Source organism: Trichoderma citrinoviride (assembly GCF_003025115.1).
Source record: "Trichoderma citrinoviride strain TUCIM 6016 unplaced genomic scaffold BBK36scaffold_13, whole genome shotgun sequence".
NCBI classification, from domain to species: Eukaryota; Fungi; Ascomycota; class Sordariomycetes; order Hypocreales; family Hypocreaceae; genus Trichoderma; species Trichoderma citrinoviride.
In genome coordinates, this window is record NW_020194721.1 from 373,692 (window position 1) to 390,651 (window position 16,960).

Genomic DNA, 16,960 nt, shown 5'->3' on the forward strand with positions numbered 1-16,960 from the left:
AAGAAGTTGAGCGGTAACGTCCAGTATCAGTGCCGATTGACAGCGACCTGAGCTGGCCAGGCGCTAAGGTTGTTACATATCTCAGGTTAAGGTAGGCCATGAATGTGATACCCTGGAACAAGGACTTTCTCTTTGTCGATTACATGCTACTTAGCTCTATCTCGAGATATCATCTTGAATTACCATCCAGATTAACCAAACCAATCAACTGGCCTTTCTTCACATATATATCAGATTACTACTAACTGATACCAGACCCTTCCCCATCTCAATCCGCTTCACATCATCTTCCAAGGCTCTGCCCCGGTCCAAGATGCCCTGTAGGGCTAAAGCTACAGCGGCATGGGGGCACTTTTGTAGGGGCCGCAGAGCTCGGGCAAGCTCCCGCCGGCCGCCAATCAGCGCGTCCGGCTCGACCAACAGCAGCTCCATCGATGACACCACAGCTCCGTACCTTGCCTTATCGTCTCCGTTTCCAGACGAGGCGCATCATCCTTCGGTCTGTAACCCGCCAGCCTTTTGCTTTTCCTCTCTTTCCTCCTCCTTCTGCATCTTTCTCTTCACAGCTAACCTTTACCAGAGGTGCTGGCTGAGATGCCGCATGCAATCTAACCGCGATATCGTCCCCATCTCCAGGCTTTTCAGAAACTGCTGCGACCGTCTGATTCCCGCTTCTTGCGCCGCTCGATCGCATCATATCGCCGACTTGCCGCTGGTCATTAAGCTCACCCTGCTTCATCCCATGACCGAGCGCTTGCCAGCCTTTGCCGCTGTCGCCGCTTGATCGCAAGGCAACCATGAAGCTCCCCAATCCCTTCAGCTTCCGGCCGGGGCCCGTCACCTTCTGGACGACGGTCATCTATCTCGCCCTCGTTATCCCGCTGATCTACGTCCACGAAACCGTGCCGCCTGTGCCATCGAGCCACTCTCTCAAGCAGGGACTGGATTTGGACGAGGCATGGCTTGATCTGCAGCTCATGACGAGACAGTACCACCCGTACAACAGTCGAGCAAACAACGAAGTTCGCGAATTCCTCATCAAGCGCTCTCACGAAATCTTAGAACGCAATGGCGTTCCCTACACAACCGAGAGGACTGGAGGTGTCATTTGGGATGCCAGGTCTGTCCAGTGACACCCAATAATCGCAAATCAATGGCTGACGATAATAGTCTCAATGCATCTACTGTTGCCGAAACCAATGACGAGCCGAGAGCCAAGCGGGCGCCGGGTGCCACCATCTTCGATGACCGCATCTCAAACGTAACCTGGACCGTCGATTCGCTGCTGCAAAGCGCCAAGAAGGGCCCCAAGACGTGGCAGGGCTATTACTTTGAGGGCGACAACTTCTACATCTATATTCACGGCGAGGAAGATCCTGAAGGCGACTGGTGGACGTCACAGGCTGGAGCAGCCCGCTACAGCAAATCTGGAGGTGTCCTCGTCAACTGCCACTTCGACTCGTAGGTCTTGATACCGCATAGCTGAACGGTTCAATTGCTGACATTTCCAGCGTCTCGACTGGGTACGGCGCCACCGACGATGGCATGGCCTGCGTGAGCATGCTCCAGCTCTTGAGCTACTTCACCACCGAGGGACAACAGCCGAAACACGGCATCGTGCTGCTTTTTAACAATGCCGAGGAAGATGGTCTCCTCGGCGCCCGTGCTTTCGGCTATAGCCCGCTGCTCAAGTTCTGCCACACCTTTGTCAACCTGGAGGGAGCTGGTGCTGGCGGTCGTGCCATGCTTTTCCGAACCACCGATCTCGAGGCTGCCAAAGCCTACGCCAAGAGCCCTCACCCCTTTGGATCCGTCGTCGCGGCAAACGCATTTGAGCGAGGGGTCATCAGCAGCGGAACCGACTTTGAGGTGTTTGCTCCAGACTTTGGACAGCGCGGCGTGGATATTGCCTTCTACCAGCCCCGAGCACGCTACCATACCGAGGACGACGATGCGCGTCACACTTCGGTCCGCAGCATCTGGCACATGCTGTCTGCCGCTCTGGCCACTGCAGAGAGATTCTCAGAGGTTACCGGAACGGTCTTCAGCGGCGATCGGCGAGACGGTGACAAAAGCCTGGTCCAGAACGGCAAGCCGACTGAGGGTGTCTACTTTGACTGGTATGGCAGCGGCTGGTCGGCGTTTCCGCTTCGAGGGCTCTTTGCGTGGTCCCTCACTCTGCTCCTGGTTACGCCTCTGGTGTTGATCGTTGTCACCTACTTGCTCATCCGTCAGGACAAGTACTACTTCTTTGCCAAGGACGTCGAGCTGGAGAACTCTGAGATCCACGACGACCCGATCGCTCTCGGTGGTTGGCGTGGCTTCTTCCGATATCCTCTGGCCCTCATCTTTGCCGTGGGGTTGACACTGGGCTCAGTTTTGCTCGTCGCCAAGGTCAATCCGCTCATTATCTACAGCAGCGGATATGCAGTGTGAGTCTCTATCCCCCTCCAGTGGCCCCTATGTCCTTGGACTGACAATGATTAGCTGGGCCATGACTGTGTCGTTGTTCTACATATCCTTCTTCATGATCATGAGAGGGGCCAATTTTGTCAGGCCTTCCGCTCTCCACCGCGGATTTGCCCTCATCTGGCTGTTCATTCTCTCGTGGATCGTTCAAGTATTCGCTGCGGTTGCCGAAGACCGCATGCACATTGGCAGTCTCTATTTCACAGCCTTTTTCCACACAGCCGTCTTTGTATCGCTCTTCATCTCGCTGGTCGAGCTATTCGCTCTGCCCGGAAAGGAAGATTTCGCCAACCAGTTCCAAGACGACGCAGCGCCGGTGCATATCCGAGTCACCAGCTCTGATAACACGATCACCGGCAACGAAGACGACCAAGATGACGCTACAGAAACGACGCCGTTGAGGGCTGAAGGGAATGGCTACGGATCGAGCGACCAACCGACGTTTGCCAGCACCTATCGGCGGTCGGCTCATTTGGACGAGCCTGCTCCCTCGGATCTGATCAGCTTCCCTCCGTACGAGCACGAACAAGCGTGGTCTGGGCGGCTGCCGACCTGGACCTGGATTGTTCAGTTCCTCCTGCTTGCCCCTATCCACATCATCCTCGTGGGCAATCTAGGGTTGGTGCAGACGTCCGCCATGGCCATGAACGGTGCCGACGGCGGCAGCCTCTTGTCTCCCATTATGGGCGTTGGGATAATGACGATTTTGCTTTTGCTCCCCTTGACGCCTTTTATGCACCGCATCACGCGCCACGTGCCGCAGTTCCTCTTCGTCGTCTTCGTCGCCACGTTCATCTGGAATCTTGCTGCTTTCCCCTTCTCCAACAGCGCTCGGTACAAGCTGTACTTCCAGGAGGTCATTGACGTGGATGCAGGCACAAACGTGGCTACGCTAACTGGTCGCTCGGAGTATCTCCACAAAGTCCTCGACTCTATCCCATCCGTTACCGGCCAGGAACTGGCTTGCAGGGCCGCCACGCGCACAGGCCTCACTACCTGCGAATACGATGCGTCATCTCTCCCGCCGTATCTTGCCAACGGCACAGATCCGAAGGACTTGATCACTGTGTCGAGCTCGAAGTCATCCGACGGCAAGACGGCGAATCTCAAGGTGGACGCTTTGGACACCAAGATGTGCATTCTGAACCTTACCCAGCCGGTGTTTGGATTTACGATTAACGGCGGCGCTCCCCCGGACACCCGATTTGGTACGATTCCGCGTGGGGGACTGCGGACGATTACCCTCTTCAGGCGAGAATTCGAGGGGCCGTGGGACCTTGACCTTCAGCTGACGGAGGAGGACCACGTGTTGGATGCGGACGCGCTGGAGGTGATAGTGAAGTGTGCGTACAGCGACATGAATGACGACAAGACGATACCGGTGCTGCGCGAGCTGTATCAATACATGCCAAAGTGGGCTGTCATCAGCAAGACGGCAGTTGCCCTTGTGGAAGTCAGGAAGAAGTTTCCTATATCATGAAGGGGCTTTGCTGTTGGATGTTTTCATTTATGTGGACGTGGATATTCAGATTTCAGATCTCGGTGTCATGATGCTTGTATCGCGGCCCCTTTGGTTATTTGCGAAGCATATACAGAGTATGAGCCTGATTGGTCTTTGTTAAACACCCATGTCTTTTTACCGTAGCTGTTCTTGAGATAACCTTGACGTGTCGTATTGGCTTGCCTTTGACCTCTCAATACATAAGATATCTTATTTTGAGAGAAAGAGGGTGGCCTCGGAGGTATCGCTCTATGACGGCTCTGGACATTGCGGCTTCAAGGCTGAGAGAGCCATGCTCAAGCGAGAGTAAACAGAGGACTGCACATAAGATCTACCTAATAAGAATGAGCGCTGCACCATGAAAACCCCCCATGTACTTTATATGGATCGAAGGCCGTCAATTCGAGGCACAATTGTCTGGTGGACACCTTCAACTTCTCACATGCCAGAGGCCCGGCATGACCCACCGCCAGCTGTCGTCACTACCGCCGCCATCGAAGACGCAAATCTGCTCTCACCACCACCAACCTCTCAAAGTCCAACCCACCAACGACTCCATGCCAATGTCATAAAGCCCATCACAAACTAATCCAATTGCAAAGGCACAATCGAGAAGACTGCAGCCATGCCCCCATCAATATCCCTCCCCGCCAAACCGCGCCCAAACGACGGCCCTGCAAACCAGCGCCACGGGCTCATCTACTTCGTCTGCGGCAACCCCGGGCTCGTGCACTACTACACCGTCTTTCTAGAATGTCTGCGCGGAATGCTGGATGAGTTGCAGGATGAGGAGACGGGGGGTAGAAGAAGCAGGACGGCGTATGACATCTATGGACGGGATCTGTTGGGCTTCAGCGACGACGATCATGAGCCGTTTGTCCGTGGTAGCAACGAGCCGTGGGATCTGGACGGCCAGATTGAGGGCATTTATAAGGATGTGGCGGCTCAGAGAATCCCATCTGCTCAAACCCAAGATCAAGGAACCGGACAAAATGGACTACAAGACCGAGAAGGGACAAGGCCATACGACTTTGTCATTCTCATGGGCCACTCCGTCGGCGCATACATCTCCCTCGAAATCTTCCACCGCCACGCAAAGGACTCGTCACGGGCCCCCCATCTCCATCTCCGACACGGCTTCCTCCTCTTCCCCACCCTCACGCACATTGCCGCTTCTCCCAGCGGGCGCCAAGCGTCCCTCCTGCTCAGCATCCCGCGTCTCGAAGGCAATGCGCATCTGCTCGCGAAGTTTGCGCTACGCTGTCTTCCTCACGGGGTTGTTCTGTGGATTGTCAAGAATGTCATGGGGTTTACGGACCAGACGGCGAGGGTTACGGCGGATTGGCTGAAGAGTCGGGATGGGGTTTGGCAGGCGATTCATTTGGGCTTGTCTGAGCTGCGGACGATTTGCGAGGAGAAGTGGGAGGAAGAGCTTTGGAGGGCGACGGCGGAGGATGAGGACGATGCAGACGGCTACGAATACTGCCATATTGACAACAATGACACTGGGGATGGCGAAGGGAGAGAAAGAGGGAGGCAGATTCCAAAGTTTTTCATCTTCTACGGGAAGCATGACCACTGGGTTGCAAATCATCTGCGGGACGCCTTTATCGAGCGGAGGAGGGAACATGTGGAGGAAGGGCATACGAGGATTTTGGTGGACGAGGGGGATCTTCCGCATGCGTTTTGCGTCAAGGAGCGTGAGTACTTGGACCTGGACTTGGACGCGTTTGAAAGTGATGATGGGAAAGCTAACTTGAGGGTTAAGATACGAGCTTTGTGGTTGCGAAAAAGGTGTTTGAGTGGGTGAGGGAGATTGAAGGGCTGTGACATGTGGTGGAGGTATGAATGTGATAGACGCCGGAAACCATCGACAATCTAATTAGATTTCTTTTATCTTTTATCAACCTCACCCTTCAGCCTCTCCATCGACAGAGAGCCATTCAGCTGTGAATGCAGTCTTCCACCTCGAATACATCATGTCGGCGGTTGGTGGTACAAGAAACGGCACAGGATAGGGGGACTTTTGTACATGTATGCCCCGCTTTCCACTCGAGACCATGACTCCTCGCCGGATCAAAGTCAAATCAAATCAACCCCATCATCCCATCGTAAACACTTCTGGCCAAACACATCAAAATATGGGAGAATTACAGCCAGAGGTCGACAAAGCGTAAGACACAGCGAATATTTATTGTGGAAATAAGCATCTGACTGTAGGCATGCTTAGCAAGGCGCCTGGCCTTCTCGATGCCACGCTCGACCAGCTCGCCGAGGGGTTGAAAGCCGGGCACTTTACCAGTGTTCAGCTCACAAAGGTATATATACGCCACTCGCCGAGTAAAAGAAACGCATCGCTCACCGTATGACAAGGCATACCTCAGGCGCATCGAGCAAGTCAATGAGACCGTTCACGCCGTCGTCGAGACAAACCCCGATGCGCTCGACATTGCCCGCAGCCTCGACGAGGAGCGAGCCTCTGGCTCCGTTCGAGGGTAATCACACATATCAACACTCATCTCATAGACCTTCAAGCTCACATATCCAGCCCCCTCCACGGAATCCCCATCCTAGTCAAAAACAACATCGCCACAAAAGACAAACTCAACACATCAGGTACGCCCTCCAACTCTCCCTCCTCACAACCCCCATCTCACAGCACATGCACCCAGCCGGCTCCCAGCTCCTCCTCCACGCCACCGTCCCCCGCGATGCCTTCGTCATCCAAAAGCTCCGCCGCGCAGGCGCCATCATCCTCGGCAAGACAAACATGTCTCAATGGTCAAACTACCGCGCCCGCGACTCCAGCATCAACGGCTGGTCCTCCCACGGCGGGCAGACGCTCGCCGCGTACCACGCCAACCAGAACCCCTCGGGCAGCTCCAGCGGGAGCGCGGTGGCGGCAGACCTGGGGCTCGCGTGGGCGGCGCTGGGGACCGAGACGGACGGGTCGATTGTGTCTCCGGCGCAGAGGAGCGGCGTCGTGGGCGTCAAGCCGACGGTTGGGCTGACGTCGCGGAGCCTCGTGATGCCCATCTCGGAGCATCTGGATTCGGTTGGGCCGATTGCCAGGACGGTCAAGGATGCGGCGTATCTGCTTCAGGCCATTGCGGGAAAGGACCCGGATGACGAGTACACGGCGGAGAGTCCGGGGGAGATACCAAACTACGTGGCCGCGTGCCGAGACAGTCTGTTGGGATCCCGGATAGGCGTCCCCTGGAAGGCCATTAATGAAGGGCTCGAAAAGTACCCGCATCTGGCTTCGGAAATCGAAGTCTTCAAAGACGCCGTCCTCTTCATGGAAATCGTCGGTGCATACATCGACGAAGAGGTCAACTTCACATCCGCGACGAAGGACGTCCGCGACGCCGAATCGACCATCATGAGGGCGGACTTTTTCGGAAACATTGCGTCGTATCTGGCAAAGCTCGAGTCCAACCCGAGCGGCATCCACACCCTCGCGGACATGCGCGAAAAGACGCAGAAACACCCCCTGGAAGCCTATCCGCAGCGCGACACGGGCATCTGGGACGACATTCTCGAGAAGCACAACTGGGACAACACCGACCCGCGGTTCGGCCCGGCGCTCGAGCGTCTGCGCGAACTCGGCGGGCCGGGCGGGCTGCCAGGCCTATTGGCGAGGCACCAGCTCAACGCGGTAGCGATGCCGACGAGCATGGCGGCGATGTGGGCCGCCGTCTCAGGGGCGCCGGTGATCACCGTGCCGATGGGGTATCACGCCGCGACGGAGCCGGTGCACAAGGACGGCGGCACGGTGGAGACGGGCCCCGGGGTCCCGATCGGGATCAGCTTCATGGGGCCGCGCTGGTCTGAGAAGAAGCTGTTTGGGATAGCGTATGAGTTCGACTGGAGGATGAGGCTGCGAGGTCGGGGGCCGCCGAGGGTGGTTGAGCCGACGGCGGAGATTGAGACGGGGCGTGTGAAAGGATGATTGATGGCTTGAAGAGTTTTTCTCCTCGCTTAGGAAACTCCGTGGGAGCCGAGTGGAAGATTCTAGAGCTGGCGAGTGTGCCTTGTCTTGAAGAGGGTTGGTGAAGAGTGTTTGGAGGGTTTGAGCCAGTCCTGATGCGGCGAGGGGGGAGGGCGCCGAGTTGAGTGGCCGCATGGCGACGGAACTTGACGTCACTGAGTCTTTTTATGTTTCGATTCTGCCCTCGTTTTGGGTGTTTGTATGTCAGACTTGATGGAGTTTGTCTTTGTGGTTGGCAATCGTGAAGGCTGATGGGGGATGGAACGTTGACTTGCACTTACACGCCCTGAGACGCCTCGATGCCCTGACCATACACCATGCAGGATCCATACGCCATACATCCTACCTCGACTGGTATCAGCCGGGCACTCGTGAGTGAGAATCCACGAAATGAAGCAAAACATGTCCAGCCTGTCAAACTGCGGCAACGGCAACGGCAACGGCATTGACCCTGCAGCCAAGGGCTCGTCGATCACCATCCTGACAATCTGCCATCTGCCGTGCCAAGGAATCAAGGCAAATTCAAGCTCCCACACCACTCGGCAGTCGAAGGGGACGAAAGAAACAATGATCATCTTCGTCTGCTGACGTCCGATTCGTCCAACTGCCGGCAGCAAAGCGACGTCATCCTCACAGGGCAAAGTCCCGAGATGGAAGGGTCCGGAATTGGTGTCTCGTGGATGAGCACTTGAGCGTATGCTTTTCTTACCTCACTTCTCGTCTCGCCGGAGATTCCGTCTGCGATCTCCATATCCCCAGTCATGAAGAGCAATCTCTAAAGATAACACCCATATAAGAGAAAGAAGAAAAAGAAGAAATTTTTCTTTCGAATAAGGCCTGTCAAAGATTGAAGTGGCTGTTTCCCTCTGGAATGCATCTTCCCACTACCGACTTCGAGCTCCAATAGCTCTTCGGTTCCTCCGCCACCGCACTCAGGAGACGTGCTGTCCTAGCAACAAGGCCCTTGAAAGTTCACACTTTCTCACCATTCGCCTCTTCTCCGGCATCCTGTACTCTACTCTCCTTGTAAGTAGTTTTCATAGAGGTTCATAGAGAAATCAATGCAATGCCACATGCACACAACACACAACATGCGCATAACAAAAGCCGCGTCATAAATGGGCAGCTCTCCACACCACCAACAACTCGCATCACCACCAAACTCCTCTCCTTCAGAGGTACCTCGTAATACCTCGTATAACCTCATCTAGGTACGCAAAAAGAGCCCGACCAACACTGCGAAAGAACCGGCAAGGTTTCACATCTATCCAAGCTCCATCGCCCTCTCCATCAAGGGCACCAAAATCACCCCGAATTGGGACCCTCAATCTCACGAGAATCGAGCAGGAACCCCTCCTCTTCGTCCAATGCCATCCAAAGAGAATCTGCTCTTCCCCAGCTTTTCGCCCAACCCTATTTTAAGCAAAAACTTTGCGCTTTTCTCCGCTTAAGGTACTAGGCAGGAATACGAAGGAATGCCACCCTCCATCTCGTCCCCTCTGGTGACAAGCCACACCAACCTCTCCAAGCTTCAAGTCACCATGCTATTGGGGCGCCACCAAGGTACTCACAGCACCTTAGGTACTGCTACATGCTGAGATCGACAGTGGTGGTTAGGATGGTTGTATGAATACAAAGTGCGTATAAACGCCCGCTTGTGTGTGTGCCGCTCCATGTAACGTGTATGGCTGCATCGTCAAGCCCAGACAAGCCCAGTGTTGATGCGCCTCCGCCACATTTTGTTCTGGTTTTTTTCTAGGTAGCTCTTCTTCAGCCGCGTCTCACCGAGTCCTTCGCTTCATCGAAATACCTCTTTTACTAAGCTAACAAGAAAGCGGGTGAAGCCGTCATGGATCCAATGCCCATGGTTCGCATGAGTAATTCCTGAACAGCAACTCAATGTAAGTCAGTAGCCGTCCATTCTCTCACAGCGCCTCTGCAAACAGCGCGTCTACGTGTAATGCTCCCTCTCCATGTCCCAGCCATCACACCATCTTTGACCCCGTCCTGCATCCCGTACCTCAATATGCCGCCTTAGCGCCCTGCACGATGGACACCTCCAGGCCGCGATGCGTCATTCTCCAGACAATGGGTGGTGCTCCAAGCACTACCTACTGCTACGACTCCTCGTATACTGGCTATACCATCGCCATTCTATGCTGTTCTCATTCCATCTTCTTCTCTGTCCTGTGACATGACCACATTCGAGCAATACCGCTAAACACAAAAACATATGCTTTGCCAAACCCACTCGTCTTCCTAGCTGTCCTGCCTGCACCCACAGCCCCGTACAAGCTCCAAGCTCGGAGCGTCACGATGCATCGCCAACCACCTTTTACAACGCCATTGGCCATAGTAGCATGTATCATCTCCTCGTCTTGTAGCCCTTCTTCGAGCGAGATACTTTATGCGCATGTCAGAGTTGCTCAATGCTGCAGTATACTCCAGTTTTCGCATCTCATCACCCGAAACCCCGCAAGACAACCAATGCACCCAAATTCACCTTCAACAAGAGACCTTTAACCATCATTTCAAAACATCAGACCACTCCCCAAGCAGCTGTACTCCAACTCGCAGGTCACTGCCAAACAGGACAGGCCCTCCTCACTGGCACGCTTACGTCGAACCAGGATTCTTTTCCGCCGTGTTTCTCTTAGTCACAAACAGCAGCAAGACACGGCCTGGACTCGGGCCCTTGTCTCCATGTCTGCTCCTCGCGGAAGCTCGGATCCAGCGGGGCCCAGCAGGTCTCCAGCAGGTGTTGGTTCATGTTTCTTCATGGATGTTGGCAATACTGCAACGGTACATGTAGGTAACCTGCTGGATGCAGTACCTAGAATTGCGGCAAGTGGCTCGGAATCGAGGGCATAGTAATACATGTACAAGCCCAGTGAGTAACTGCAGGCATCCCGGAGACAGCTCGCGCTCTGCATCCGTGGGAGTCATCCAGCCCTTCCCAGCCCTATTGAGAAAAACTTTGCAACTCCTCACCAGTTTCCTTCACCAATTGTCTGGCATATTTACATAAAAAACATCAGAATAGACATCACAGGCAAAGGGAGCAAATGAAGGTAAATCGTAAAAGCGTCCGAAGACATTAGCATTAAGCCAGTAATCTGGTATATTTTGAGTATTACAGACCCTCGAAAGGGCAGATCCAAATCCAACAGAAGTTGTCCGGGTCCAGCTCATTCATCATTCCATTAGCCTTCCAGCAAATATCCTCCGGGTATTCCCATCTCTACCACGCCGTTTTCGCTCCGTACTCGTCAAATGGCAACATTGAAAAGTCCCTTACAGGGCAAGGGCGCCGATGGCGAGCATGGCGAGGCCAGGCAGGAGAGCAGAAGCGGCGCCAGTGGGAGCAGTGGGAGAGCCGGGAGCGCCGGTGCTGGTGCGGTTGCCAGAGGGAGGAACGCCAGTGCCAGTGCCGACAGGGACAGCGGGGGTGGTTGTGATGGTCGTGGGAGCAGCGCTGGCGACGGAGCTGACAACAGAGCTGACAACAGAGCTGACAACGGTGGTCTGGGCAACAGTGGTGGTCTCCTGAGCGACGGTGGTGGTCTCCTGGGCGGCAGTGGTCTGCTGGGCAGGAGTAGTGGCGGCAGCAGAGGAAGCGGCAGAAGAGCCAGAGCCAGAGTTGGCAGCGCAGAGAGCCTGGGTGGCGGGCAGGACCTTGTCTGTAGCAAGTGGTTAGCACGCGGGCTCTTGAGGTCATCAAAGCACAAGACGGGTTGGAACATACTGATGGCGACGTCAGTGCCGCACTTGGAGATGACGCAGCTGGTGGCCGCGCCCTGGACGGCGTCGAAGTCCTTGCAGATGCAGGCGTAGTCGGTGGTCGAGCACTTGGTGTTGGCCTTGACGGCGTCGTCGAGGCAGGGCAGAGCGCACGAGGGGATGTCGGCGCGGGTCTGGGCAGAGGCCAGAGCGGCGAGGGCAAGGGCAACGAAGGCGGTCTTCATCTTGGCGGTATTAAGGGACTTTGGGTTGGATTGGATTGGGGAAGTGGTGATGTTTTTTTTGTTGTTTTTATGGTGTTTGCGACAACGAATGTAGCTGGACTGTAAAGCGAGCGAGTGGATGGAGAAGCAAAAGAAGAGGAGAAGGAAAAAGAGTCTGGATGGAGGGAAGGGCTCTTATGTACCTTGGCGAGGTCGAGGCAGGTCAAGCCGCAATGGGTGAATGGCTGGATGGATGGGATGGCCTTCCAGTGAGGTGCCGTTTCCCTGTCGAGGAGCTTCTGCTCGTCTTCCCACTTCCCTTGCCTCGTTAGCGGCTGTTACTGGGCCTTAGTGCCTGCTAGCTGGTGCAACCCGCCTGTGGCGCCCCTGGTCGGCCGGTCGCTGTCGCTGGTCTCAGCTGGGGCCGCACGCCCCTCCCCTAATCGATCGTCGGGCCGGGGGTGAAATTTGGACGAGGGCCTTAGGAGGCAACGAGGTCCCAACAAGGCAGCAGGGCCGAGGGGAAAACAAGGACGAGGCCGTCGCGGTGACTGCTCACTGAGGTGCTTGTATCAAATCGTATTGCTCAATCCGTCTGTTGGCGCTGGCTGTGTCGAGCTCATGGGAGCCCAGGGAATGTACCGGCTAAACACGCGGAACATCGGCGGAAGTCGCGGAGTACCTCAGCCGCGTTGGCCGTCACCGTGACCAGGGGCGGTGTCCACTAGCATCTCCAAAGTACCGTCACACCCGCAAGTACCTCCCGCTGCAAGCGTGTGCACACAAACCCCGTTAGCGCGTGCGCACTGCGGAGCGCGACTTCTGTTCTGGGCAGCCACGCAGGTGGAGCTGGAAGGAACAGCGAAGGAAGGCGCTGTGGCCACGGCAGGTTACAGGGGACATGTCGTACCGGTGACTTGGGCGATGCTGTCTTTGTGGGTAATCTGGAGTAGTCACTGCGACTTGTCGCTTCAGCGCCTCGAGCTGCCAGGCAGACGTTTGGTGACTTCCATGAGCCTCTGGTGGCAATGGAGGCCATGGATGGACCGAACCTCGTCCGACCAGGGTCTCTCTGGCCTAACCCCATCTGCTACACACGGCCGAGCCGGGCACCGCAGCGATCGACGCTCCTTGGACGCTGGAGTATGGGGATGACTGCAGAACAGTACCCCGTCTGGACTCTGACGACGAGTTGCAGGTACGCTGCCCACTGCGGCCGCTGCTGGTGATGTCAGGTTCCTGCTACTCGGCCGCTGTACCTCGACAGAGGCAAGGTATCTTCAGGATACAACAGCAATTGACCTCGCTGCTACCGCGGGCTGGCATCCTGGGTTCCGGAGAAATGAGTCCCGTCCTCATCCTCCTCTCTCGGTCCCCAGAAAGACGAACCGGCCAACACTCCAGGGAGACCAGCACGGAGATGCCGCACGATGACCCGACGAGCCACCGGGCACAAGCAGCAGCAGCACCGCTCCTCCATTGGCCTCGCGCCAGAAATTGCCAGAGCATCGACACGTCCAATTGCTGTCCTCGCCAGCCCGCATATCGTCGCCATTGGCCCAGCCCCTCTGGCAATCTGGCCATGGGGCTTGGCTGCTTCTCCCTGCCATTCGACTTTTGCATCCGCAGATCTGGGGTTTCCATGAGCGAGTGTGGTTGGCCAGCTGTACGGCCAGGTCGAGCCGCTACTGTTCCATCTGCTGCGGCCGTCATTTGCCTCCGCTTCATGGGCCAGCCAGTGTGTGTGGGTGCGGATGACCATCTGGTTGCAGAGGCGCACGTAACCTTGCATGTCTGCTGTGGCTGGGCTGTCAACAAAGTTTTTCTGGGACGACGCTGTGGTACGATGATGGCATCGATGCTCTGCTGCAACCACGAGCGGCAAGATGGAAGGCTGTACGACGATGCTCGCGGCCATTAACAGCGATGTCTCAAAATGACAGGTTCGAAGAGCATCCCCGCGTTCGGCTCAGGTTCGGCCGAATTCATCGTCGCGTTCGTCCTGCTTCCTGCGGCTGCCAGGTGCTACAGCGTCCATTCGACGAGTTTCCAGGCGACTTCCAGTGCTTTCAGCGCCTGCAACCGCCCGTGGCCATCGGCTCCAGCGACCACGAGCCTTGTCCGGCCGCTGTAACCTCGACCCCTGCCTCCATGTACTGAAGAGGTATCTCATGCGCAGCATCGCAGACCACGGATGACCTCTTTTCGTCAGCATCATGTCATTGAGCTTCTCATGTTCCTCTTGCCTATGCTACGAAGTCCTACAGCGTCCGGAGAGATGCTCGGCGGCGTCATGAGTCTACCAGCGGGATACCAGTGGAATACTCGTACATGGATGCTCGAAGACGCTGGGCTATGCCTGCTGGGTCACCCCAGAGCTGGCGCTTTGCTCGATTCTGCAGGCACACACACGCTCTTCAGCCTGTTTTCATCGAATAGCGCGAGCGCGACGAACCTGCGGAGAAACTGGTGCCTCCTTTTCCCCTTGCCTCGTCGACCTGGTAGCTCAGTAGGGGGGCGATCGACGGGCTCTTCGTCGCGGCCCATTCCAACAACGTCCGACTCTTCCGCCATGATTCGAGAAGCTAGCAAGCTAGGCATCGAGGTAAAGGGAGGTTCGAAATGAGGCGAACACTATTAGGCTCGATGGCTGGAATGCGGGAGCGGCTCCACCAGAGACAGACGCCGCTTTGGCTCAGACACGACGGAACTGGATGGGCAGAGGGAGCTTTGCCCTACGAGGATACGAAGAGAAAGGGAGAGAAGATGCAGGAACACGACACCAGGCGCGCATGAGCTGAACACCTCCAATGCTAGTCCAGCTGCTCTTTACCCGGAGCGTCAATGTCGCCCGCGAGAGTGGCGTGAAATGCTGCCATCAACAAACAACCAGGACAAGGCCGCCATGTCTCTCTCATCACCCTCGCTGACAGAGGCAATATCGCACCAGACTTTGCGGCTCGACTTCGTTGCCCAAAGCTCTGCCAAAGTCCCCTGCCAACCCTTGTCCTTTCCTCCTTGCAACTCGCTAACTCTAGCTGAGTGAATCGGCAACAAAAAGTCCGGGGAACCAGAGGGTCTGTGAGCGCCTGGACGACAAGCTTGAATCGCTCGGCCACAGACGCGATTCCCAGGGCCTCCGTGATGCGTGGCTCTTCAACACAATTTCCCCCGCAGCTGCCCCCTGACGCCAGTTGCTCATCCCAGGCGCCTGATCCGATGGGATCTCCATAAGGTCCACGGCCCATCGGTTAGCTTGCTCTAGCCCTGGGCCTTTTCTGCAAGCTCCAGCATGTCAACAGGGTGCGCCGACCAAGTTTTTTTCCCGTCCTTTTGCTTACCTTGTGTTGCTTGTCCTGCTTGCTCTCCCCTGGTCCACCACACCACACCTCTCCCCCTCCCCGCTAGCCTTGATGGTATTACAGCTTCACTTCTCGAGCGCGCCGTGCCGAGGCCTATTATGGCCTGCACACACGAATCCTTTCGCCATGTGATGATGAGCGGCAGAGCAAACCCCTCGCTTTGCACAGCCTTTCTATCGATCTTGCCGAATGAATAGGGGCCGCCAATCTCCTTTGCTGCTGAACGTGGCAGCTAGTCTACAGGGGGGCGGTCGGACACTGATCAGAACCTGATCAAATTATACTCCCTACCGCGTGCAGGACCGGCCCAGAATGAGAGATGAATTCATGCGGGCCCTCTCCAGCAAGCCCACTGGTACGGTAGTCGTACGTATGCGTACATACAAACGAAGTCGTACGGGGGGCAAGCAAATCAGATCTATGGACCAGGCCGGAGAACTTCCTTTAACGAGCATGGTTGTTCTCTCTCCTGCCACGGAGAAAAGTCCCCAGTCTGGCATGAGACCTGGCAAGGCCCGGTGGGTAATTGGTGACTTGCTTGAACCCTTGCTACGTGACGGCGAGGTCTGCCATCGAATTGGCGAGTTCCGTAGATCGAACAGCTTCCCAATGAGCGTTTTGTTTTGTTATTTTTCCTTTCCTCTGGCTTCTCGCAGATGTCGCCGTGCCCAATGCTCCTCCCTCGCCTCAATGCTGCTTCGTTCAATGGACCAGGGGTCAAGCCACCATTGTGCGCAGCCGGAGCCGGGTCATAATCCGAACCAGCAAACTGACTCTTGACTCTAGATCGAGAGACGCTCTTGGAAGCTGCAGGGTTTGGCTTTTTGTGGATGTCCACGCTGTCCGGCATCATTTCCGGGCCTGTACGGGGCATCTGCAAGTGGTGATTTGGCTGACGGGTAGTGGTGCTGCTCGCTTGCCAACGGGCTCTTCGTACGCCTTTTTTTGCGCTGCTCACACGTACTAGATACATACGGGGTTGGCTGGTGGATGCTGTCATTCATCAGGCTGGAGGATCAGCAGTACAGCCAGCCTGATCGTGACGGACAAACGCAATGTTGCTCCCGTGAGACTGTAGATCGCCTCACATCGTCTGTCTGCTGATGCTATTCTTGTTGCTGCTTGAATCGTCGAAACTGCACTGCCGGCAACCACTACGTTGGAGTTGGAGGTCTCGGAGATTGACCATGCTCTACTTGATGCAGGCCGCCCGCAGCCATGGTCTCATGGCTTCCATTGGACGCTGCCAAACTGGCCGAAGAAGGTATATCCTTGCCAGACGTTGTGGGCCTGGACGGCACGGCCCCGGTGCTGCTTGAGGAAGACACCTCGCGTGGGTGCACCAAATACAGGTGCTGTGCCTCGTTCGTTGCACAAAGGCCGATATTACCTTGTATTAGGTTATCCTGCAGCATCATTACTCGTGCTCCGACGGCAGTCACTTGGTCCTGATGAGGAGGATAGCTTGAGCTGCCCGGCTCATCTATCCAGTACAAACTTCCCCTTTTCTAGTTTGTGACTGATGTTTGTAGAGGATTTAGATACGAATCGAGTCGAATCATGGTTCTCCCCGGGCTATCGAGCATCTTCAGACCAGTACTCCGTATGGCTTATACGGCTCAGCACGGAGGCGGCTCACATGCAGAACTGCTGAGACACCACGACTCAGCGCCTTTCACCCATTCCCGTCGAA

The 16,960-nt window shown here is 55.9% G+C and overlaps 6 protein-coding genes across 6 annotated transcripts; 4 read left to right on the forward strand and 2 right to left on the reverse strand.

Moving 5' to 3' along the window:
* Nucleotides 1-797: 797 nt before the first annotated feature.
* Nucleotides 798-3,949, forward strand: BBK36DRAFT_1126863 (hypothetical protein; the record flags this gene model as incomplete). Its single annotated transcript, XM_024891430.1, has 4 exons — nt 798-1,129; nt 1,171-1,461; nt 1,512-2,432; nt 2,488-3,949. 4 exons carry the CDS (start codon nt 798-800, stop codon nt 3,947-3,949), a joined length of 3,006 nt encoding a protein of 1,001 aa, XP_024746684.1.
* A 646-nt stretch (nt 3,950-4,595) lies between these two features.
* Nucleotides 4,596-5,800, forward strand: BBK36DRAFT_1181732 (hypothetical protein; the record flags this gene model as incomplete). The annotated part of the gene is made up of 2 exons (XM_024896262.1): nt 4,596-5,670; nt 5,739-5,800. The coding sequence occupies 2 exons, from the start codon at nt 4,596-4,598 to the stop codon at nt 5,798-5,800; spliced, it is 1,137 nt and encodes a 378-aa protein (XP_024746685.1).
* A 392-nt stretch (nt 5,801-6,192) lies between these two features.
* Nucleotides 6,193-7,922, forward strand: BBK36DRAFT_1126355 (amidase signature enzyme; the record flags this gene model as incomplete). Its single annotated transcript, XM_024891370.1, has 4 exons — nt 6,193-6,288; nt 6,344-6,465; nt 6,519-6,586; nt 6,643-7,922. The coding sequence occupies 4 exons, from the start codon at nt 6,193-6,195 to the stop codon at nt 7,920-7,922; spliced, it is 1,566 nt and encodes a 521-aa protein (XP_024746686.1).
* A 3,767-nt stretch (nt 7,923-11,689) lies between these two features.
* BBK36DRAFT_1102229 (hypothetical protein) lies at nt 11,690-11,926 on the reverse strand (the record flags this gene model as incomplete). Its single annotated transcript, XM_024889166.1, has 1 exon — nt 11,690-11,926. A coding segment is annotated over one exon (237 nt), but the record flags the coding sequence as incomplete, so codon positions are not given.
* Nucleotides 11,927-12,697: 771 nt separating this feature from the next.
* BBK36DRAFT_1171609 (hypothetical protein) lies at nt 12,698-13,823 on the reverse strand (the record flags this gene model as incomplete). Its single annotated transcript, XM_024895599.1, has 5 exons — nt 12,698-12,911; nt 13,000-13,124; nt 13,360-13,569; nt 13,691-13,771; nt 13,806-13,823. 5 exons carry the CDS (start codon nt 13,821-13,823, stop codon nt 12,698-12,700), a joined length of 648 nt encoding a protein of 215 aa, XP_024746688.1.
* Nucleotides 13,824-16,027: 2,204 nt separating this feature from the next.
* Nucleotides 16,028-16,703, forward strand: BBK36DRAFT_1181743 (hypothetical protein; the record flags this gene model as incomplete). The annotated part of the gene is made up of 3 exons (XM_024896263.1): nt 16,028-16,438; nt 16,473-16,551; nt 16,668-16,703. Coding segments are annotated over exons 1-3 (183 nt in total), but the record flags the coding sequence as incomplete, so codon positions are not given.
* Nucleotides 16,704-16,960: the final 257 nt, after the last annotated feature.